Below are 26,169 nucleotides of genomic sequence, written 5' to 3' on the forward strand. Positions count from 1 at the left end.
TTCTTGCCTATCCACTTTGTCCAGGAGCCCTCCAAGGTGTGATAATTGCACTGTTTTAACTGCTGAATAACGAGCAGACTTAATACCCAATTAAAGAAAGGAAATTGACTGGGTGTGTCCTTATTTTCAAATCAAAATGCACGGATTCTATATTTTTTTTCCTCAGAATTGAGTGATTCATATTAATTTCCCTGCACTTGCTCTATAAAAGTAACATTTACTGACCGTTGCAATGTTTCTTTAAACTTATTTTATGTGTTTCTGAATGCCAATATGTTGAGTTTTTTTTACAGAATAAAATGTCTGAGTGAGGGCCTGCCGATGACTGGTGATTCCATATGTTTTGCTAGGCATCGTATATTCTGTCAGAGATGTTAAAGCCTCAAACAGTCAAAACTATTTACCTGTTTCCGGGTGCGAGTCTTTCCCGTCCTCAGTTTGATGTACCGTGCTATCAACTCATTGCGACCTGTTTGGAAAAAATGCAAAGTAGTTTAAAGGTTACAAAAATAACCCGCAAAATAAAACAGGTAGAATGGTTGCATGTCTCAACGCTATTGTCTCTGCTGATGCCTTTAGAAAATAACTTTGCCCCTACACATCACGGGCTACGATGTATTCTATACTTTAAAGTCAGTCACTTAGCAGCTGACATAAACACCATATTAACAGCAACCCTTTTTGCCAAAGTAAATCATAAAAAAAGCATAAAGTTGCAGAATACGAATGACTAATTGAAACTACTTATATAGCAAATCTTTTTCTTACACTGTTGGAGAAAACAAAAATGGGAATTTGTTTACCAAGAAAAATGACCAAATAATTTACCACACATAATCCGAAAAATGAATTTTGATTGCTCATTATCAATCAATAATGTTAGGTTCTGTGTTTCTTTTCATTTTAATTTTCTGGGTTTGGTGATGTTCTGAATTTATGTGTGGCCTTGTGTCTGTCTGTTAGGATAAGTTATACCTCCAATACCCAGTGTTGACCAATGTGTCCTGTAAGTCAGAGTGTATTTAGTCCCTGGTTTTCTTCCTTGTATGCTCATTGTCATGTGTCATATCTATTTTGTCTTGCCGTCTGCATCAGTTTTTTTCTTCTTGTGATGTATTGTTTGTCTTCATTGACTGTGAGAGATATACAAGATATAAACTCTCTGTTGGCAGAATTACTCAGATGAAAACACTCATTTAGGTTTTAACCTCCCTCGCGAATGGAGGTAGCACGACCGTGCAGCCATCTTCTCAGAATGCCTGGCCGTACACCCCCAATCAGTCAGGAGGAAACAGGAAAAATGGAGTCACACACAAGCGCAACTTCACAATAAAAGGAAATAAGATTGAAAAACGTATTTACAAACAATGAAATTAGACTGATCTTTGAAACGTGACTATGTGTTTGTGTGTGATAATTGTTTTTATATTTAGGAATATAAAAACAGGTTAATTTCATAGCATTGACTCCTTACTGTTTCTTAATTAAAGCAACTTCATTTTAAGCATACAACCTTGCCCTTGTCCCTACATTTGGGTCCACTTCCTTGATAAATGTGTCAAAACTAGGAGTCAAAAAAAACATACCTAAGTGACAAGCCACAATACTACATCAGAAACACTGAAAAACTTGAATGCAAAACTTTTTTTTCAGAGAATAAACCCAAGTGGGCATCATTAATTAGGTAAAATCTCACCTCAGTCTGCATCAGGACTACCAACAGGGAGAATGCAACAGATTTAGCAGCCACTTATGACATTCTACAGTCCTCAAACTGTTTGCATATCTATTTTCAGCATGTGTTGTTCTTATGTTTGTGTGCATGAGAAGTGCTAAAACATAAACATATCAGTTTGGGGGGATATCTGTTTAGTCCACATTATCCAGACTTAGCCTCTGTGGTTGTAAATCATGCTTAAGGTAGAGGGGGGTTGGAAAGTAAACATTAAGACACGTACTGACTGAAGAAATTGAAATTTCATTGCTGTAAACTGTACTTTTGCATGATTTCTGTTATAACCTAAAGTTAATTTTTATCCTGATGTTTTTTGAGTTTCTCATGTAGGTTTTTGTGATTAGGGGATGCTGCAGCCCTTTAAGACTTTTTGTGATTAAGGGCCATACAAATAAATGAGACCTGACATGATAACTGCTTATGATCAGGTATTTGCATCAATACTTATGTAAAGTCATAAAGTTAAAAAAATGATAATGATATTAAATTAAGACCTGTCCAAAACGTGCAGGAATGTATCAGGCAATTAGATTTTTGTGATAAACCTTTTTATTTTTTGTTTTGAGATTTAAAAAACATAAAAGCCATACATTGGATACTGGATTTGCTACAAATAAACTGTTGTACTGTCTCATCTCATCTCATTAGCTACACCACTTATCCTCAGTAGGGTCGCGGGGGTGCTGGAGCCCATCCCAGCAATCATCGGGCAGTGGGCAGGGGACACCCCGAACTGGTTGCCAGCCAATCGCAGGGCACACAGGGACAGACAACTCACTCGCTCATTCACTCCTGGGGACAAATCGGACCGGCCAAGCAACCTAAAATGCGTGTTTTTAAGAATGTGGGAGGAAACCAGAGTGCCCGGAGGAAACCCACGCAAGCACGGGGAGAACATACAAACTCCGCACAGGATGTCTGGAGCTGGACTTGAACCCATGCAGGAGGTTCCCAAGACATGAACTGTGCCTCACGTACTGTATGTTGCATTTTTTTATTGTTTTAATATTGCTGTTTCTGGCAAAAACTCATTGAAAGGTATACTAGCCATAATTAGCAATATCAAAATAATAAAAGATTTGCAACTTTTCAGTTGATTTGTAATAAATAAAGATAAAGTATAATATTTTTGTTTGAATTGCATCATAGAATATATACATAGCCTGACCACAATATTCAAACATTCTTAGGCAATCCTGCAAATACAATATCTAAATTTGTAATATTTATTTTCATAAAACATACAAGGAATATTCTAAAGTAGGATAATATTGAGATCCAAATTTTGTTTTGAAAAAAAGTGACATTTGTTTTGTTATAAAATGATCACTTATGAATACAGGAGACCAATACTAAAAAAAACCTCATGGGTTTCATTTTGAGATTGACTTTCTAGACAAATCAACACTGTTGAGTATATTTCCATCTCTGGCCTCATCCTGGAGACGATGTTGCTTAATTACCTTCACAATTCTGTCATTTTGGCATGCAAAAAATACTCGCCAACCCAGCTGGTTTCAGCCTCGGTTGGATGATTTTGTGTATTTAATCACTCCTCAATCTTTCGTTTGTCTGTTTGTTTTTATGATCCGCAGTGGTTGGCCCCAGATGTGCCGTTGACTATACCTTTATACATAGCTATGATACTTTGAGAGGTTGTAACATTATTTTGGCAAACTGGAATTTTAGCAAGAGTGGTGCAACACATGTAGACTGACAATATAATAAAACCTGGGTTTATTTTGATATCCTCTGCTTCAGCTGTGACCACCATTTGAATATTGAAAAAAAAAGGTTGTTCCTGCAACCCTAGTAAGGATAAGCGGTTTGGAAAATGAATGAATATATAATGAATGTATGTATGTATGTATTACGGTAGAATAGTACCGTATATGTGCAATGATTGATCCGAAAAATATCACTGACCACAATTATATGCAACGTGAATCGAACAATAGGTCGCGGCAATTAGAGCGCCGAATCCTAACCAATGGACCCCAAGTTATATAGATGACATGTGAAAAGGAATTAGGTTTTATCTCATTATCACACGTACCAGAGACGAATGTTAGAAAAAAGAGAAAAAAGTAAGTCGTCCTGAAAGATATAAATCGACTTTTTGGTGTATCCGATGATGAATCAGACTTTTAAGGACATTGAATAAGTACATTGTGAATGTTATGTTGGTATTGTGTTCATAGTTTATGAATTAATCATGGCCGCACATTTAATTTGACCAGAGGAAAAGTGAAACAAAATTCTATACCGATTTTTAATAAAAGAATTAGGGGTCCACATCATACACAAGTGTGCGTAAAACACACAAAATAATGTAGTAAATAATTAATCAATCAACCTATAATCAGTCAATTCTTCTTTATCAATCAGAAAAAAAAAATGACAAAAAGAAAAGCTTCTTAGAAAATGGATGGCTGAATTAAAAGCATGTATCCCATTCAGGGTTGGGTAGGGTTACTTTAACTGGATTACTTTTGGATTACTCCAATACAAAATATGCTAATAAAAGACAAAATAAACTAAATATGAATAAAATGATGACTTACAACACGTGGTAAGCTTTCTCTCCTGGCTTTGATCTCCGGCAAAACTAACATAAAATGCGACAGAAACGAAATGAAAATAAATCCAAACAGTTTGCCAACATCATTTTTGCCGTTCCATGTATTCCGTTACTCTTAAAGCCTGCACAAAATTTAGTCATTTTATTCATATTTAGTTTCTTTTGTCTTTTATTGGCATATTTGGTATTGGAGTAATTCAAAAGTAATTGAAAGTAATCCAGTTAAAGTAACCCTACCCAACCCTGATTTTATTTAACTCCCTATCCATGACAGGACAATGTGTCCTGATTTCCCCCCCATTTTTTTAGCCCTTAGCCTCCAGAGGGCCTTATGTCGCGCAGTGACCATAAAAGTACAGCAGATGCCTCACAAAACCGCCTGCCCCATACCCAACAAGCACCACCTACTTTCTGCCTGAGGCCAAAGAATGGCTACGCCCGCTCTGGCGACTCCACATTCCACGCATTCTTCTGAGCCTGACACATCTGTGCAAGCCAGTCTGATTGGCCCGGGCCTGCTAACATGGCCGACCGCACACAAACACACTCACGCACACACAGACTTACAACAGCCGATGCAGGCAAGGGGGTTGCGTGAAGGGTTACAGTTAGGGTGAAAGGTTGACAGTTGAGGGGGTAGAAGCCAGGGAGGCAAAAAGGGCAGCTGATGCTGTAACTCTTGGAGGCAATACAAAGCCATCAGTGTCTCTTCCAACAACTGCCACCTGGCTGCAGAGAAGGAGATACAGGGGAGGCCAGTCCACCCCCCTGCTAAAACGACACCACTGTGTGACCCGGCCGAGGCAGGCAGCAACACCTGCTGCTGACTGTCCAACTATAAGACGGCAGAACCAGAACAAAGCCAAGCGCAACAACTGCCAGTCTGATGACTAAAAAGGTTTCCGAACCGCTGAATTTTGGAACATTTGGACAAATACTGTATTTTCAGCACTGTAAGGCGCACCAGATAATAAGGCGCACCCCCCAAAAATAGTCTTCTGATACATTTTTTCCAATATATAAGGCACACCAGACTATAAGCACTGTTCTCGTTTGCCCGCGTCCCTGCGTCCTAGACGCATCATTTTTGCTGGGGACGCATAGTCTCAAATCAACGTGTGTCCCCAAAATCGTCATTATTAGCCGATTACTTTTTTTTAACAAAGATTTACTGCACTCCAAACTTTTCGTCAGGCAGATCCGCCTTTGATGTTTTGGTCTCGCGGTTCGAGTTTTCGTCTGCACGCCGATCTCGGCCAACGAGATCTCGTTGCTTTGAGATTACGTCATTGTTGTGGTGCTTGTCGTCGAGCGAAGGTTAAGAAGCCTCCGAAAAAACGGTTAGTATTAGGTAAAAATCAACACAAAATTGGTAATTTCTTCATTGTCAGTAATAAGTCGAAACAATGCAAAAAGTGATAACAACGGGAATAATTCCGGCACAAAAAACAGCGGAGAAATTCATAACTGTCAACCTGTACGTTTTTGCCGTACAAAGTACGTTTATTATGCATTTTAAAACGTGTACGACGTACAAGAAAATCTGTAAGGAAAAACGAAAATTTGTCAATTATGGGTACCATCCGGTATACACCGACTATCACGAAACGGCAAATCAATCAAGTCAAACGCGTTCGAGTTGTGTAGTGAAAGTCCGTCTCTTTTTAGAGAACCGGCTTTTTTGGCACAACTCATTAAAGATAGCCAGCTCTCAAACGGCTGACTTGCTTTGATGATTGATATTACAAATTATGTTGTATAAAAAAGTTAAGAAAAAAAGGAAGTATAAAAAGAGAAAATGAAAAAAGACAGGTTTGTGATTATCCCTTTTAATCGGTATATTACCAACAATAATTTCATGCAGAAAAATTTGATGATTAAAACTGAATGAAAATATAGATTTATATCATATATTTGTCGCCGATTTACAATTTCAACCTCGATAACACTAAATTTTGGGGACCCATAGATCTGTTTGGACCCATAGATTTTTGAGCATGCGAGTCCCTGGGACCCATCACTTTTCAGAGGTAAAATGAACACTGTATTAGGCACGTGGAATTAAATTACAATCAAGGCTAGAATCGCACAAAAAATAAAAAAGTACAGGGTTTAATATAATTGAGTGATTTGAGCCCGGATCGCAATGAAACACACACGGCAAACACTTTCCACTAGATGACTTGGGATTGGGTTTTATTTCATCATCACTTTCTTTTTAGTCACTGTGCCAAGTTGTTGACGTCGGTCTTGGTCTGGGCCTCAATAATATTGTCAGACATTAAACCAGTCAGTGGTACAGAAAAATACACTAAAATACAGTATTGTATCATCTCATTATCTCATTAGCTGCACCGCTTATCCTCAGTAGGGTGACGGGGTGCTGGAACCCATCCCAGCAATCATCGGGCAGTGGGCAGGGGACACCCTGGACTGGTTGCCAGCCAATCGCAGGGCACACAGGGACAGACAACTCACTCGCTCATTCATACCTAGGGACAATTTGGACCGGCCAATTCACCTGAAATGCATGTTTTTGGAATGTGGGAGGAAACCGGAGTGCCCGGAGGAAACCCACGCAAGCACGGGGAGAACATACAAACTCCGCACAGGAAGTCGTGAGCTGGATTTGAACCCATGACCTCAGAACTGTGCCGCCATGCTGCCCTGTATTGTATCAAACACTCACAAATAATTCTAAACTGAACGAAAACAAAGACATTGTGGTAATTAATTTGGTCGTTCTGAACAGAAAGAAGGGAAAGGCATTGTGGAAAATAATTCCTGAAAGATCAAAATAAACGCATTGCGGCATGTGTTTTAAACGTTTGTCACTTTTGTAAGAGAGCTAAGAAAAAGTCAACTAAATTTTTCATCACTCCCTGTTTTATCATGTAACATATCTGGTACCGTGACTAAAAATTGTGTGATAATGAGATTAGGCAAAATGCCTTTGCACATGCCGTCTTTATTTCTAGTGGTAATGGATAATATTCGGCGCCCCGCCCAATGCGATTTGTTTTTGATTCCTGCACTATCCAATGTTGTGCGATTGTAAACATCCATCCATGTGCTGGGCGATCTGGTGGTCGGAATTCGGTGTTCTTACCATTGCTTTCCGGTTCAATCCCGGTTGCAATAAAATGTATTGACTGATCAATAATTGCATGAATATGACAACACGTTTCCAATTTTGTCATAAATGCATCTTAATAATAATAATAATAATAATTTCCTTTGTATTGTCATTCTTTGTAACAATGTACATAGAACGAAATGTCGATACACCTGACCCGTTGTAGCGAGTCGGTGCAGCCGCAGCCAGAGGGCGCCGCCATTATACCAATTAGGTATGTCTCGGTCGAGGCGCGAACCAGCGACCTCCCAGTCTCAAAGCGGGCACACTACCATCTAGGCTACTGAGCTGGTAGCAAGGTTGGGTAGGGTTACTTTAACTGGATTACTTTCAATTACTTTTGGATTACTCCAATACCAAATACGCTAATAAAAGACAAAATAAACTAAATATGAATAAAATGATGACTCACAACACGTGGTAAGCTTTCTCTCCTGGCTTTGATCTCTTTGATCTCCGGCAAAACTAACATAAAATGCGACAGAAACAAAATGAAAATAAATCCAAATAGCTTGCCAACATCATTTTTATTCCGTTACTCCCCAAGCCTGCACAAAATGTAGTAATTTTATTCATATTTAGATTTTTTTGTATTTTGTAAGGGTATGGAGCACACAAAATTTTGGGGACCCATAGATCTCTGTTGGGACCCATAGATTTTTGAGCATGCGAGTCCCCGGGACCCATCTCTTTTCAGAGGTAAAATGAACACTGCCTGAGCCAAACTGAGTTTGACACGCCCGCTGTAAACAATATTTTAATTAAAACCCAGTGTCCTATGGAGTTTATGAGAACCCTTTGAAAAAAGAAGAGTGTATCACATTTGGATCGTACAAACAGTACAAGGAGGTAATAATGAATGATTCACCTGGTGCTGTCAGAACAATGAGCCAGTCGGACTGGTTCTATGAGTAATTTTCACCAGTGTGGGGGTGGCAGCACAGCAAGAGTAAACAGGGGTGCTGCTTCCGTGTCTTTACCATCCCCTCAACATCCCACTCAGAGTGCCGTAGCCTTTTTTTCCAAAAAGGCCACTCCCCCATCAGCCGTTTTTTTATTGTAACCCGGCCAGGGCCGCTGGAATTTTCCACATACACGCAAAAATAGTCAGCAAAAAGGTAATCTCTTTTCACACCATGTAACAGCCAACCCATCCCCACCCCCGGCCTCTCTCTCCAGCCCACCACTTTGAGTGTGTGCAAGCAGCCCTTCTCTCATAACATTGAGGTAATCCTAAATTGCTAGCATACTGCTCTGCTATGACTGAAAACATTCCTAACATCCCAGCGAGCGACTGACAGGGAAGCACTGTCATCACTGCGGGTCTGCGAGAGTACTATTTTGGTACACGTCTTTTTTTTGTACACATTTTACTATAAAAACCTCAAATGCGAAACATGCTTCACTGATCAATAAATATCTTTCTTTTGTACCCCCCTAAGTGCATATTGCGGGAAGGACAGCTGCATGGCAAGTGTTTGGAGGGCGGGAGTTAGTTTGTGCGGGTTGTGTGTGCTTGGTTTGCACGTCGAGGTCCAAAAAACACAGGTGAGTAACATGTCAGCACAGCCCCGGAGAAAAACAAGATCGGTGACATTTTTCAACGGACTAAGAGAAAAAGAGACACACACAAGCAGTCGCAAACAGACAGAAACTTAAAAAGTTTGTGAAGACGAAAAGATAAGTGTTTCCCCTTGCTAATCCTCAAACCATGTGCAACTCCACAAGGGAAGTGATATGGCATGTGTAGAAATCATTAATTCTTAAAATGGAACATGACAACACTTAGAAGAGATGATTTAGCAAAGTCTGCTTTGCACAATTCAATATTATTGGGGGCGGCAGTAGCTCAGGAGGTAGAGCGCTCTAGGGGGCGCTCTTGGGATCGAGGGATCCCAGTACGAATCCCGGCTCGTCCGTGTTACATGTCGAAGTGTTATTGGGTAAGACACTGAACCCCTAATACCCCCAATAAGCAGGTTAGCGTCTTACATGGCTACAATACAAGGCCGCTATTGGGAAATGTGGAGCACATTGTAAAGCGCTTTGGGAAGTCATTGACTTGAAAAGCGCTATATAAATGCAGATCATTTCATTTCATTATGTTTACTACGTTTACTAATACTAAGTTTGAGGATGTTTGACTGCCACTTACTGTTTGAATTCAACATTAACCCATGGCCGTTCTGAATGGATTTTGCCAGAATTCCACCCACATACTATTTTATTTGATTAGAAATTTAAAAGAATATATATTTGATTCCAGTTGAATACAACGGAGCCCGTTTGTTGATCAACCAAATACATTTCCAGAAAAAAATGGAGTGAAATCCTGTTTGACCAGATTTAGTTTTTGCTTATAAATGCTTAATTTTAAGACCCTAACCTTAAACAACAGATATGTGTTCAAGTTTATAAAGGAGAAACATGTGAATTATTATATTGGAGAGTTTGGCTGCTTGAATTGGCCGCCACTCTACTAACAATTTGGAAATGATGCCCCGGGTAAGTCTAGACAGCAGTGTGGAGCCAAAAATGCCACTTTAAGCCAGGCCCTCTTGATAAGGCAATGGAAATTTAAAGGTTTTCCCACAGAGCAAAATACGTCTCTGCAGAATGTCTGGAATTTTTGAATGGTTACATGCTACAAAAGACAAATTGAAAAAACAAAATATCAAAACAGTAATATTTATTTATTTATCCAAAAGCTCCATCACAGCAGTTTTTAAATGTCATTATTTTGCAAACGGGTCTGCATTCGGATGTCTTGGGTTACCTCCACCAGAGGGTTTTGACAGTTTGTCTTTAAGATGTTCCAATTTGTGAGTGCACTGCCTCTTTGTAAACGCACAATTGCGCAATATAGATGCAACACGATCCTGTTAAACATGACTTGTAAGCTATTAACCTCCACTTAGTTAGCTTTGAGACTACGGCAACCGTGGTCATTTACAAAAATACATGACTTCAGAAAATTATTTACACTCAGTTGATTGATTTCTCATCAAATGTTTTGGTGTTTTTCGGAGGGGGTGTTTTTCAGGCAACAGGTGAATGTGCAACAAAAAATATAATTAAATCAGACTTAGACGAAATTTCTAACTTTTCCCAAAAAAGGCTATTTAATGAACTATCTCGTCAAATGTAACCTTTGTGGTCTGGTTGTGAAGCAGTATGCTCCACCAGAGCTTTGCATACCGACCCACAAATCAATAGCTTGCTGGAATGCCCTTTTTCTGTTTTCATTTCAACCAAAAGTAAAGTACCTTTAAGTTCGGACTGCAAGGCGAACCAGATTGTAAGCAGCACACAGTACATTTTAAAAGAAATAACATTTTGTACATACAGCACATACGCCGCACCTGACTATAAGACGCATGTGCCCACATTGAAACATGAGATATTAACAAAGATAGATGGTACACAGAAAGAGTTTTAATAATATACGTTCCAACGGGCTGCCGGTGGGCAGTCAGACTTTTGATAAACAAATATTTGTCTGTACCATGTCACTGATAACTGAAATACGTCATGCCGCATATCATTTGAATTCTTAAACTCTTGGGATTCGGGATGATAATTTCAAAATATACTCATCAGAGAAATATCACAATCAGTCTGAAACAAAATACCTGAAAACTACGAAGCCGAACAACCTTACCAGTATGTCCCCTGGTTGTCTTAAACTTATTTGAATGTCAGCGAAAATGGCTTGGTTACATCAAGGACAATCCATAGAATCCACCCTTGTAAAATATTTACTCCAAAACACACAGTAATGCCGACAAATAAATAGGAATCTGCCTTGAATATTTAATTTGACGTTACGTCTTGTAATCCGTTCATTTCGCCAGATTATTTCCATTTATAATTGAACAGACTCGTAAAATTATTCTCAATATGGTAATTAGTCCTCTTTTTTCAATTGACACCTTTTCCATGATGAGGGGTCTGTTCATGCTAGTTTTATCCACGCGCAAAGCTCAAAGTTACATTAAACTCGCGTCCTCCTCGACACATATATTCCACATGTCTTACTCTTACTTTTGATGTTCAGGCGCCGCATAAATGCATAAATTAGCCGCATGATTACATAATCCACAGGATTGAAAGCTTGGGAAAAAAGTCGCGGCTTATATGGTCCGAATTTTACAGTATATGTATCTGGAAGTTTGAGTTAGGCACGTTACCATGCCGATTTTTCCCCAAAATGTAATGATGTTAGACGCCTGGTTGACGTGTGGCTCAAAAAGTTCGGTTTCAGTTCCAGTTTTGCTTGAGCTTGATGCCTTATAATTGTTTCAACAATTCTTTATTGGGACCCAAAGGTAAAAATGTCAACAAGGTTAAGTTTCGCCACACATATTAGTTATGATTGCCAAACATCCTTGTATTTTGACCAAGTATCCTGAATGCAGTCAGAAGTGACCTGATGCTAATCCCACATGACACAATTAAAGTCATAATACATCTTGGATTATTCATCAATAAATAACAGTAATACTGTACTAACATCAATTAATACAATACTGTTTTGTTCCAGTAAAAAGCCACAAGGGATGTGATTGGAACCATAGAGTAACCTCCCAAAATGAAAATAAATGCGACCTAAAAACAGAACATGTATCTTGCCGTGACTTGTTTTTAAAAACTGCTCTGAACATTGACAAATGTACACCCAGAATGACTCAGTCAAATATCTAGGTATCACTTTTGACCCCAATCTGTCCTTCTAAACACACGTTAAGAATATTACTAGAACAGCTTTTTTCCATCTTCCCAACGTTGCAAAAATGTGCCCTATGCTGTCCCAATCTAATGTGGAGATTATAATTCCTGCGTTTGTTACCTCAGGCCTTGATTATTGTAATGTACTACTATCAGGTCTCCCGAAGTCCAAAATCAAGAGCCTTCATCTGGTACAAAATGCTGCAGCGATGCTTTTAACTAAGACAAGAAAGTTTGATCACCAACCCCCAATTCAACTAACCTGCATTGGCTTCCTGTCATCTTAGAATGTGATTTTAAGGTTCCGTTGGTATTGTACAAAATCATGCATGGACTTGCTCTCTCAAATTTTTGGGATTTAATTTCCCCCTATGTTCCTGCCTGGAGCCTTCGATCTGAAAATGCTGGTCTACTAGTGATCCCAAGAGCCAAGAAGAGATCCGCAAGTTCGAGAGCGTTCACCATTCAGGCACCGGTGCTGTGGAATGCTTTGCCCTCTGAGATTCAATCTGTAAACTGAATGGAACTGTTTAAATCTAGGCTTAAAACACACTAATTTTCTATAGCTTATAAATGAACACTACTTCACATTGACAATATCTGTGCATTGTTTATTAATGCTAAAACTGTCAGGTTCTGCACGGTTGCCATGGCTCCCAGCTGGCACCGCCCCTTGACACCGGCTGACTCGCATTTACAGATTACTTCTGTGGGTACTTAAACGTGCTCTTTTGAACTGCGCTGTTCTGTTTGATTCTGGAATTGCCTAGTTTGTAGTTTTGCCTGTGTTTGACCCGTTTTGTTTTTTGGTCCGGTCCGTTTGTGTTTTGGACAACTTTTCTTTCTCAATTAAAGTGTGAGGACGTCTTCGCAAATGAGTTCCTACTTCCTGCTTCCCGTTCCGTTTCGTAACAACATCCGTTGCAACCTTGTCATCATTTTTATTTATTTTTTGAATTTTATATTATACTTTAATTATTTTGTACTTTATTTCAAATTGTATTATTTGTTAAAACATCATTATCACATGTGCGGTCCCATCTCAAGTTATCTTCATGCTTAGGTTTTTGAGTTTCTCCTTGCCCTCAAGTAGGTTTTGGATCCAGGAGATTGTGTAATAATAGTCTGTAGTTTGGAATAGTCTGTGGTCTTTGCAGCCCTTTGCGACTCCTTGTGATTAAGGGCTATACAAAGAAACTTGACTTGAATTGACTTGACTTGACATGACCGCTTCAATTTCAACTTTTGGGGAACTATTGGACAAAACCTAAAGAAGAGCAAAAATATGTACAAATTCAAAATGAGGGATGCATTTAATTTAGTGGGGAAAACCAGAGAGGTTTGTTGAGCACATGGCTCATGCACAAGGCCCAGTCCCAACCAATTACCGCTGCTCAATAACATTTTCCATCTCCGAATCGTATTGGACAAGATGATGGAGGGACTTTAGAATAAGGAGTGATGCTTTTTATTTGCCACACCTGTTAATGTGAAAACTTGCAAAATCTGGAGCTCTGTGGGACATTGAGGCCAAATCACCTGCTGCAATGTAATGAACATGTTGCAGGAAACAATTAAAAACAAGCACATGTACACGTCTTATATTCCCATGTCCTGACTTCTATTATTGTGCAAATTCGACAGCACTGTCTGACTAAAGCTAAAGCAGCAGAATCATAAGAAGTTGCAAGATAGGTAGAAAGGACAGGTATCAATAAAGCAAAGTGATGCTCTACGAGCAGCAAAAACCTGCTCCAAGCGCTGGTACGACTGGAAGAACCAGCCCCTAGGTCACAAAGCTACATGCACAGACTTGTTACATAGATATGAGGGTGCAGAGTAAAACTGCCTCTCTTATCTTGAAGCAGCCACTTGTGCACCAGAGCAAAATTCTACAGACTTGCAATGGCTAGAAATTATATAGTCCTATTCTCATGGTACTACTGCTCACAACTTCCTATCCTAGTGTTTTTAATTAGTTTGAGTCAATCATTGGGTTGTAGAGTAGTCAAATATATATTGAATTTGTTGATGATTCATATTTCATCTTATATTACCGAGATACATTGTATTGCTTTGAACAGCTTTCGTCTGTTGAATCACATTTTATTCTGAGAAAAAAATAACATTCCAATGAATGGTCTGAAACTATAACAGAAAATCAATTTGAAGATCACACTAACAATTTCATGTATCATTGTCTGGAATCTGAACGAGTCCAATATAGACAAAGTTAGTCTTATTTTGGGCATAAGTCAAAAGTTGCAAGATGAAACCCACGTTATTACACAAACTATCTGTAGTAAATCAATATATTCAGGTTCTTAAATGTGTGGAATGTTATTAAATTTGAGAAATTGTGTATGCATATATGATGTTTATACCATATCAAATTGAAATCAGACCAAATCCAATTTAAGTTTTATCCCTTGAGTTTCCATTTAGCATTACCTGGCAATAGTGATTTTTGTCAACTGTAACCCACTATTAAAACAGATTACACCATGCATGCAGGATTGGAATATGTGAAATCAATTTCATTATGTGTAAATGTAATCCAGAAAATTGTAACTCCTCCAAAAACTTTGGTTTTGCAATGTGGATGCAGGCTGAAAACTGGACTAAATCCCACATGGATCTGATCCAGACAAATTAATAACTTTTGCATTGCTCCTCATACAAACAAACTTACCATACATCTTGCCCTCGTCCGACAGGATGATTTTTCTCCGGCCACAGGGTGGGTAGATGGCGAGGGCCTCCTGAAAACTTTGCTCGATATCCGGGCTCCACACCCCTTCGGCGTCACCGTCGATGGCCTTGTCCTCGTTGTCCCCGCCGTCCAGCCCATCTTCTGGGCTTCCGTTGGCACTCCAATCGTGAGACGCAATGGTGGCGGCTCCCCCTGGGCCCGACCCCGAGCCCCACTATGAAGGGATCGATATAAAATCTGTAAAAAACAAACAAAAAAAATAAGAGACACGCATAGTTGGAACTGCATTTGAACAAGAGAAATGTTACGTTTTGCGTGTCGAGCCAAATGAAATCCCTTATTATTTTATTCACAGAGAAAGAGCTCTTAAGAAAATGCAAACGGGAGAACACATGGTTCCAAGATGTTTCCACATAAGAGATGTAAACAAGATGCACGCAACATTAATACTGAAACGATGGCTACAAGGCAAGTATTCATTATTCCAAACACCTGTGTGTATGTACTGCGAGAAATGCAAACAAGTACCCACATTTTATTCAAACCTGATATAAAAACTTCCAGCATTGACAATCACATTCATCTTATTCAGGCATATAAATTTTATCTGCCGGATCAAAATATCTACCGTAAATTCCGGACTATAAGCCACTACTTTTTTCCCCAAATGTTCAACCCTGCGGCTTATTCAGTGATGCGGCCAATTTATGTAATTTTTCTAACAGCTGCCAGCGGCGCTTGAGTACAAAAGGTAAGATTTAGACCGGTGCAATATATGCGCCGAGGAAGACTGCATCTTTTTAGCTTGTGCACAAATTAAATTAGCGTAGACATATCCTCATCATGCAAATTGCAAAGAGAAAGGCACATGACACAGCTTTCAAGCTAAACACAATCGAGCAGTCCGATAAAGAAGGAAACAGAGCTACTGCACGTAAACTTTACTTTGCGAGCGTGTTGCTAGCGTGAGGCGACGTCTACATGACAAAGTCTCTCTCCCATACTGAAGGAAGACGACTTTGATGACGTCAGTTATAAGGAGGAAGATGAGGACGGTTTACCGTGATTTCTACATATACGATGGTTTTTCTGACAGACCAGTTTAATGTGTTGCAAGCGTGTTGGTAGTACCGTTTTGCTACCCTTCACAGGCACGGTTTGGATTAAAAGTTATAATATTATTATTAAAGCTTTGAAAACTCTCTCGGTGTACCGTCTTTCTTTGTAAATATGTGTAACCATGTATAATATGTATTTGCAACTTTATATTTTTGTAATGTATTTATTTTAAAGACTTATTCTGATATGTTTTCCACGGGCAAATCAAAAAGAAGGAGCGAAAACAAGGGGGCTGACGGGAAGTGGAGTAAAGGTGAGACGTGTTTGTGGACGCAGCGGACAATAGTCGGTATACTATATTTTTCCCACCCTTACCTTTGGAAATATACTTTTTTTTCCCTTGGATTATTTTCAACGGGACCCGGACTCTGCAGGTCTGCATCAAACGTTAAGTACCGGTATAATTTTCCGTTCATCTTGCCGGCTGTGGTTTTTGGACTGTGTACTTTATTTTCAGTTACAATCGCGGGACTCAAAGTCGGGTTTGGGTTAATTTTGTGATTGTGTTACATGTTTTAATGTGGGCGCATGCGGCTTGTATACAGGTGCAGCTTGTGTAAGTACAAAAGCGGTTATCCTCTTGAAATGTGGTGGGTGCGGCTCATAATCAGGCGCGATCTATAGTCCGGAATTTACAGTACTTTAGAAATAAATACAAACACCAACCCGCAGTGGATTTTCATCAACCCCAGGGCTGAGGCTTAGGCGAGCGGTTCCCTCATTCACCCCGGCTCCACAGCGGCGAGGAAATGAATCAACTCATTTTTTGAGCACCACACATTTTTCTTTACAGTCCCGCCATTCTCTGCTAACTCTTTACAGACCTCCCCACACATTTACATCTTTCATCAGTGAATTTGCAGAGTTTTGACAACTTTACACGCTTGCTATGATAAAATTTTTAATTGCTGGTGGTTTTAATGTACACATAGACAACGGCTCAGACACAAGGCCCGAAGATTTTTTTAAACTACGTAAATTTTAAACAGCACGTCACACAGCCGACTCACAACAGAGGACACACTCGTAGTTACGTATGGCTTGAGCTCGAGTCTGACCTCTGTTGTCATCCTGGCCGTACCCGATCGCTACAGTAGCGCAGGAGGTAGAGCGCTCGTCTTGGGATCAAGGGATCCCAGTTCGAATCCCGGCTAGCCCGTGTTACATGTCGAAGTGTCCTTGGGTAAGACGCTGAACCCCTAATACCCCCAATAAGCAGGTTAGCGCCTTAGATGGCTGCAAGGCCGCTATTGGGAAATGTGGAGCACATTGTAAAGCGCTTTGGGGAGTCATTGACTTGAAAAGCGCTATATAAATGCAGATCATTTCATTTCATTTTCATTTATACGGTGGATTTTTTAAACATCAGTGCTTTTAATCATCGTGAGGAAACGATACCAAACTCCGAAAGTAGCTGTAAATTCTATCGAGTTTTTAAAGGGCTCTCGGGCCTACTCCTTACCCGAACCCTGTGTTTTTATTGTTGATCATTTTAATAAAAATCTAAAATCAGCAGCTCCACTGGGTATCAAAACAATAACTAGGACATCTAAACCTCCATGGTGAAACAGTACGATCGAATACCACAAAAGACAATGCAGGATTGCTGAAAGAAGATGAAAAATGTTGATCCAGAACACAAACAATCTTTTCAATGTATCAATAAGGACTTTGCAGACAACTTCAGAAGTAAAATTACTAAAATTTACGTCCAGCCTTTTAGCTTATGTAAGATCTACAATAGCTGGATAATTGATTTTACCTGAGAAAAACTGGAAGGTCTTTCCTTGGTTGATGCAAGGAGTCTTGGTCGAGTTTTCTTTCAAGTCAACCCAACAACCTGCCTTTTATATCTAATTTCCACATCTCTTTTAAGGACATATTATAAATCATTTGAGGAGCAAATTTTATATAATTATTCAATTGCTCACTCCAGACAGGCCTTCTTCCTGCAACTTTAAAATGGTGTTAGTGAAGCCTCATCTGAAGAAGAGTAATTTAGACTTTAGCATTGTTAAAAACTACCGTCCAGAGTTCAACCTACCGTTTTTAAGCAAAGTTAGAAAAAATAGTTTTTATTTAACTTAATTATTTAAAAAAAAGAAGAAGAAAAAAGTTTTTTAGAGAAATTTAAGATTGGTTTTAGGATCAACCCCAATACAGAGACTGCCCTTTTAAAAAAATTTAAATGATATCATGTATAATATGGATTTTATAAGCACAGTTCGGGTGCTCCTGGATCTCAGTGCTGCCTTTGATACGGTAATCACTACATTTTGTGGGGGGTTGTACTTGAGCAAGATTTTACTGTCTTGTTGTATGCTGAATGCTTTTATACAACACTTTAAGTGGCATTTTTTGCCTGTAAAGTGCTTTACGAATATATGGGATTTGATAATTGAACCCTTATGTTTTGATACGGCCTCTTGTGACCTGTTGCAAGGTTATAAAATGTAGTAACTGATGTGTTTCAAAATCAAATTACAAAGGGAAAGGATGCTTTTGAATGAATATAATTTTTGTTACGATGGCTTATAAACTATATTGAGTGATACTCTTTTCTTTTTGGTGGTAAGGACCGGGTTAGACCCCAGGTTAAAATTGACCTGCTAACAACAGTTAGTGGTGGCAATTATTTACACGACACGAGTGATAAAGAAAAACCCGAAAACCCATTAATTATGCGAAAACCTGTCAGATTTTGTTAATTATATTCAAGCTTACACAAAGTACCAGATGAAAATAGGGTCAGAAATTGAAGCATGAACTCAAATGTAATACAGATCTGAAATTAATTAAACAACACATATCTAATTTAAGGTGATAAGTATTTTAAACACGATAAAATATTGTTATCGATCAAATCATTCAAACATTAACAACAGCAAAGAAAACAATTCCAGACAGAATACAATTTTAAAAACTCCTTAAATATGACCAGAAACACGAATTTTAGGTTTCCAGGTCGGTAATATGAGTCTCTGTTGTGTTATATGCTGCAATATGAAAGTAAATTGGAGCTTGAAGTGATCCAATTTGAATCCAACATGAGTTATCCTACTTAATATCATCAGATATAAATCATTTTACAGTATGATTTCAGGGCTGCAAGAGTTTTATTATCTAACGTGTCTCCAACATATCAAGTACCGTAAATTCCGGACTATAGAGCGCACCTGATTATAAGCTGCACCCACCACATTTCAGGAGGAAAATCTATTTTGTACATACACAAGCCGCACCTGTATATTAGCCGCATGCGCCCACATTGAAAAACGCAACACAAACACAAATTTAACCCATATCCGACACAGTCCAAAAAACACAGCCGGCCAAATGAACGGAAAATGATACCGGTACTCAAAATTTGATTCAGACCTTCAGAGTCCGGGTTCCCGTTGAAAGTAATCCAAGGAAAAAAGTGTACATTCCCAAAGGTAAGGGTGGGAAAAATATATATCCACTATTGTCGGCCGCGTCCACAAAAACGTCTCACCCTTACTCCACTTCCCGTCAGCCCGCGTTTGCCCCGCCCCTTCTTTCTCATTTGCTCGCGCTAAACATATCAGAATAAGTTTCTAAAAAAGATACATTACAAAGTAAATTTACGTGCAGTAGTTCTGTTTCCTTCTTTATCGGACTGCTCGATTGCATTTAGCTTGAAAGCTGCGTCATGTGCCTTTCTTTTTGCAATTTGCATGATGAGGATATGTCTATGTCTAATTTGTGCACAAACTAAGAAGTTGCAGTTGAAATCTTACCTTTTGTACTCGAGCACTGCTGGCGGCTATTAGAAAAATTACATAAATTGGCCGCATCACTGAATAAGCCACAGGGTTGAAAGTTTGGGAAAAAGTAGCGGCTTATAGTCCGGAATTTACGGTACACGGATGAGTTAAACTTCTTAGCATGAAGCATCAATGCATTTATCTGTGCAGTGATCTATCCTATGCTAATGTATCTTTTGATACACAGGTAATCGGGGTCGTAGGCAGGAGGCAGGAGATGACAAAATTCTAAATCGTTTCTCGAAATTTTGTTCTTGCACTGAACTAATAAAAATACATTGAAAATACACCAGTAAATTAACTTTAAAGCCCTCACTAATCAGGACTGGCCTCGGAGAATGTCTGTGGTCTCGAAACTGTAGGAACTGTGTCTCAGTGTGGTCAGATTGTGGCTGCCGGCAAGCAGAAATCCAAAGTGTTTTTCAAGCTGCCTCCGTAGCTTCGAATTGTCTTCCAGATGGAAGTCTACGAAATAACCACGAAACTCCCTCCCCCACGGGAGCTTCTTATTCTACTTTAGTGTTTCGTGCAGATGCAGTGGGAGGGATGAGTAGGAAGTAATCAGTGTTTCTGATACAAATGTTAAGTTGCAACATAAATGTGATTCCCCCTGCTTCTTGCCAGAAAATAATGTAATTGTGCTTTATTATTTATAAGGAAAGATATGCAAGGCATTTGTCCATCTATTTGATTTTGCGTCATTAGGATTGTGGGTAACCTAGAGCCTAACCCAACTCAATCCGAGCAGGGGGAAGTGTACTAAGTGGAACAGTAACCAGATCAAAGCATGGCATTACAGAAAACCAAAAACAATTCACCAGCATTTACTGCAAAAAAAAAGGCTTGACACAGCAACCAATTTGCTCCTTTATGAAACCAAATTTATAGAAAGATTCCCGACAAATGTACCAGTGTGCTGGTAGAAATGGAAAAATTATTCTCATGTACAGTTTAACTCAAATAAAGCACTTTAAGATCATTTTGATATCTTCAATTACTGCCACAAAAAGCAACCTGTGTTTGTGGTAAATCATGCTTCTACTGTATGCCCCTCACCAAAAATCAAAGTACTAATTTGTTTTTGTTTTTTTGTGGATGACTGAATGTTTTGGCTTGTTGAAGTTGTTTATTAGAGATGAGAGCATTAGCTCAGGAGGGAGAGTGCTCGTCTTGGGATCAAGAGATCGCAGGTTCGAATCCCGGCTCCTCCTTGTTACATGTCGAAGTGTCATTGAGTAAGACACTGAACCCCTAATACCCCCAATAAGCAGGTTAGCGCCTTACATGGCTGCAAGGCCGCTATTGGCAAATGTGAAGCACACGGTAAAGCGCTTTGGGAAGTCTTGACTTGAAAAGCGCTATATAAATGCAGATCATTTCATTTCATTTAGCCGCCAGGCCTCACCGAAAACGATACGGCTGATCCTCTACTCGAATTTGACAATCATCCCCACATCAGGTTGCTAATTTTAACGGGCCTCTGCAAAGCCTGCGTTTCAAAACTCAACACTGCAAAATGAGATCGCCCCGGAGACGCACATGCATTGCCTGCCGGTAAAGCAAGAAGTTGGATAGAGGCTTTGGCATAACAATAATAGAATGGTGAGCAGAGGATAGATGTCCCTCACAGAGGGAGCAGCGGGAGGAAGAGCATGCACTAGAGAGGGCACCACAAGCTTGTTGGGAGTGAGGTGAGTGCAGCTCGAATTCCAGACATGTCCTTATTAAGAAAGGGCTGAGAGTGCTCACTGTTTCTACTCCTGCCTCCCTTGTGTCAGACCAACGCCCCCGACCCAGACTCCCCATTCCCCTTCTCAACCTCCCCACCTAGTGTTGTGAACGTCTCTTCCCCAAATAAGGACAGGAGACCAGTGAATGGGAGGAGTTGGGTAGTTGTGGCTCGGACGGAAAGTTGGTTGGTTTTTTAGGAGAGCTGAGGGGTGATCCAGGACGGGAGGGGCTAAGGGAGGGTTATTCGCAGGGGGTCCAATTTCGGCTTCCACTTTGAGGTTTGGAAAACTGGGCCTGTTTGAGTCAAAATCAAAAATCGGCCAAGCATATTGCCTCCTGGCAATCCCACAATGCCGAGGTCATTAAATATGCTTATCCTGACAGTCTGTGCTTCTTTGTAAACATTGACTATTTCAGACTGTATGGTTTGTGTCACAGATATTTTTTTTACAGAGAAATCTATTTTTTTCCAGATCATCATTGTTTATATTAATCTAGGTATTGGTTTCCTTTAAGATAATTGATTCAGCCTTGTGAATGTGCTGCCTGGCCATAAAATGACTTTGATAGGAGCAAAAAAAACAAAAATTATTGGTTAAATGTGTGTAAACATATACATACTCTGCATTTTGTTGTTTGTTAAACTGCAAACTAGTTAAGACAGAATTAACAATGAATTGTGAGCTGTGCTCAGGCTGAAATCGGCAAATCGCCAGGGCACTAAACTGAAAACTCATGCCAACACTACCTCATACGAATATAATGGTACTCATGTCCATGTCTATGTTCTTGCACATGTCGACTGCACTACGTTTACTGCTCACCTTGCACAATGTCTGACCATTTCTTTTTTCTGCACTATGATGTCTATGTTTGCACAAATGCATATGCTGACTATTTTTTTGCACTATGATGACTTTGCACCAAATGCAATATTGCACAACCCTTACGATACCAACGGTATCACGATAACACTGTATGTAACATCCCACATGCCGACATTTCTTGTGTAAATACCATGTAAATTATAACTATAGCCTTATCCCCCTTGTTTTATAACCTTATCTTCTCTGTTCCTTTATCTTCTTGGCTTATACCTCACTGTGAATGTGTAAAACTGGAGTGTCATGCCCAATTTCGTTGTCACAATATGTTAACCCATTTTGTAACAATGACAATAAAGGTATATTCTATTCTATTCACTAAGGCCACCCAGATTGTAAATTGGGGTTAATCAACATGTTGCATTGTCCAGGTTGTCCCCTGAGAGAGAATGTACACTAAGCAACTGAAAATTATGTACAACCACAACACACTTGCATGTTTAAAATTGTGATTGCTGAAATGTTTCTTCTCCTGTGGCATCTCGCTTAATTTGGGGATCGGTCCAAAATTTTAGTGGCTGCATTGAGACTGTGAGACCAAATCTGAGCTTTGTGAAGAGTCATATGGGACACATAACTGATTGAGTCCACTTGCCGAAAGTGTTTTATATCTGAAATGGCGTGATGCACCTAGAGTATGAAACACTCCAAATACACAGATCAGATTTGATTGCCCGGTGACGTCATTGTATGCGGGAGCGAAGGTCAAACACGTTACTATTAGACCCATCAGTTCGGTGCCAAGATTGTTCCTTCGAAAATTCAACAGCAGTCAAACACCAGGATGGGTCCGGTGCTATAACGCTCCAGAAACCCAAACAGAGAATTGAAATAAATAACTGTAATTTGTGGAAAAAAACTGTCCCAATACCAGTGTGGAAATGCTAAATGTCAGGCTCTAAAAAAAAAGAGAGAACATTTCAACGTGTAACACAACATGTGCAGGCTGACGCTTCAACACCATTACTGTAGAACACTTTCTAAAACAGGCGTGGATGTCAGCCTAGAAAAATAAGATTTTAAAGAGAAATCCAATTTGGATCACGTATGCCTTTAAACTGAACAAGAGCCGAAATGACCCATATACTGTAGAAACGCTCAATCTTGACATACAATTTGGACACCACTCCTCCCACGTTCTGGGAGCCAGGCCACGGGACGCCCAGACCAACATGCAAGAAAATTCCAATGTGCAGCAGGAATGTAAATAGTGCTGCCGCATGTGCACGTTTCATTCAAACGTCGCCATTCATGTAGGGCGCATTCATTCCTTTTTTTCCCTACGTTTGATCGTAGCACCTGACCATCTTGACACTTCCTGCTCTCGCCAATGGGATTACTTCAGCCGCAAGCATTATTGGCGGCTGGCTGGCTTGAGTTCATTGTCGTTTCCCTTCTTCTCTGACAAGAATATTTTGTAACTGTCAAAATATGCCACTGAACTGCAGTCATTACTACCAAGTCAATGCCAGGGATGTTGGGTCACATGTGGGAAGGCAGCTGATAAAGCAAGAAATAAATATTCAAGGAATTATGAAAAAAAAATGTTGTACAGTTTTCTAGAAAGAACAGAGATTTTGCTACAGTTTTTCTTTTTTAGCCATAACAACCAGGCCTGATTGTTTTACGCAAGAGCCCACATGACAGAGTTTACAGTGTTCAAAGGTGACCTTGGACTGATCTACAAAAAACATAATAATATAATAATAATAATTTCCTTGTATTGTCATTCTGTGTAACAATGTACACAGAACGAAATGTCGATTGCATCTGACCCGATGCAGCCGCAGCCAAGAGAGGGCGCCGCCGACCACTTTTTAAGTCTTAGGAATGACTCGGCCGGGGCGCGAACCCGAACCTCCCAGTCTCAAAGCGGGCGCCTTACCATCTAGGCTACTGAACATGTGGCACAATATTGAATAAAATATGGATGTGATATCCATTTAATTTAATACTACAATACAAATACCTGTGTAAATCTACAATATACAGTTATCCCTTGCAAACTTTCATTGTGCTTTGTTTGCATTATGAATGGCTGAACAGTCACACCGCCCCTTTTCTGCCTGTGTCTGCCTTTGCATCGATACCGTTGCACCCTATGTACGTGCAAAACTTTTATTATTTCAAGTTTTTTTAAAGGCCATCATATCAACAAAACGCTCAGGCCGACTGTTACCAGGCCCAAAAGACAGAGAAACTTGCTTGCTGTCGCAGACAAAATTGGACTTACTAATGGAAGGTGTAAATACAGTTTTGCATGTCGTCCACATGTATCATGTGAAGTAAAAATGTAGTGTCCTGAAATCATATAGCAGCAATACATAGAGCAAGATTATTTTTAAAAGATAATTTGATAGTACAGAAGTTTTTTGTAAGAAAAAAATTGTTCATGAAGTAGGGTACTTGTTTTTGTTAAACAAATGCTCGATCCTGTGAATAGGGTTTGTTCTTTAGTTTCAATTTATAACAGCGTATTTAATAAATAAATAAGTAAACAAATAAATGAATACAAATACATTTCTAGTTCACAGGCTTTGACTATCGCAGAACATTTACCAAACAGCACCAGTGAAAAACAAACAATTATTGTATATCGGTGTACTAATAGAAACTCTTTCCTGCAATATTTAATTTCTAGTTATTAAATGCAAAATATCTCCAGGACGGCAGCCAATATGAGTACCTGTACCTTGAAATTGGGCATGTGCTGTTACAATACCAACAGTTGAAGCACAACCTCTGCATAAGTTTGTTCCAAGAAAAAAAAAAAGCTATTGGGAGAAAGGTACCAAAACAACCCACTTCAGGGTTAGTGTTTCCATTTTAATAATCAACTGTGAAACTGTTAGAACCTTCTTGACACCGATTATGAGCTGTTAATAATTATTATTAATTGATTCAGTGTCATTTTTAGTCAGCACTTTTCTAAATACCAGCACATATTGTACACACATGTCCAACAATTGTACAGTGTTCATTTTACCTCAGAAAAGTGATGGGCCCGACTCGTATGCCTAAAAATCTATGGGTCCCCAAAATTTAGTGTTATCGAGGTTGAAATTGTAAATCGGCAACAAATATATAATATAAATCTATATATTCAGTTTTAATCATCAGTTAATTGGTAATACAAAGCAGTTATCACTTCAGATTTTTCAGCTCACAATATTGTAAATTATACAAAATAATATTGCTGAAATATTAGTCTATATTCATGCAGTTAATTGGTAATACTAAGCAGTTATCACTTCAGATTTTTCAGTTCATATATTCTTTGTAGTTTGCTGTCACGTCACAGTTGTAATGCCTTCTCAAGGTCCAATCCATTATCACCCTCCTCATAGCGTAACCAGGAATAAAATTAAGTCCATTTTGGCAGAAAAGTCCTTATCTTGCTTAGGAGTATTATTTTGTTTATTTTCTTTCGTCGAGTGGTTCGCTTCAACACACATGTTTTCCTAGCCTCCCGTGTTTTCCTAGCGATCTTCCGAAGAATTTCTCCGCCGTTTTTTCATAATTATTGCCGTTGTTATCACTTTCGGCATTATGTTTCGACTTATTACCGACACTGAAGAAATTACCAATTTTGTGTTGATTTTTACCTTAAATCGACAACAACCACCACAACAATGACGTAATCTCGAAGCCACGAGATCTTGTTTGCCGAGATCAGCTTGCAGACGAAAACTCGAACCGCGAGACCAAAACAACAATGGTGGATCTGCCTGGCGAAAAGTTTGGAGTGCGGTAA

General features: G+C 39.3%; 1 protein-coding gene across 8 annotated transcripts in view; it reads right to left on the bottom strand.

Moving 5' to 3' along the window:
- LOC148364786 (transcriptional enhancer factor TEF-5-like) overlaps positions 1-26,169 on the bottom strand; it is a 78,614-nt gene that overhangs the window by 33,439 nt on the left and 19,006 nt on the right. For all 8 annotated transcript variants that reach the window (XM_088338990.1, XM_088338989.1, XM_088338986.1 and 5 more), the window contains exons 3-4: positions 14,873-15,130; positions 405-469 (exon numbers count right to left, since the gene is read on the bottom strand). In XM_088338990.1, coding sequence (XP_088195116.1) covers positions 405-469; positions 14,873-14,879 — 72 coding nt within the window. In that variant the 5' untranslated portion in view covers positions 14,880-15,130. The remainder of the gene's footprint in view (positions 1-404; positions 470-14,872; positions 15,131-26,169) is intronic.

Source organism: Urocampus carinirostris, chromosome 6 (assembly GCF_059441175.1).
Source record: "Urocampus carinirostris isolate Australia breed hairy pipefish chromosome 6, RoL_Ucar_1.0, whole genome shotgun sequence".
NCBI lineage: Eukaryota > Metazoa > Chordata > Actinopteri > Syngnathiformes > Syngnathidae > Urocampus > Urocampus carinirostris.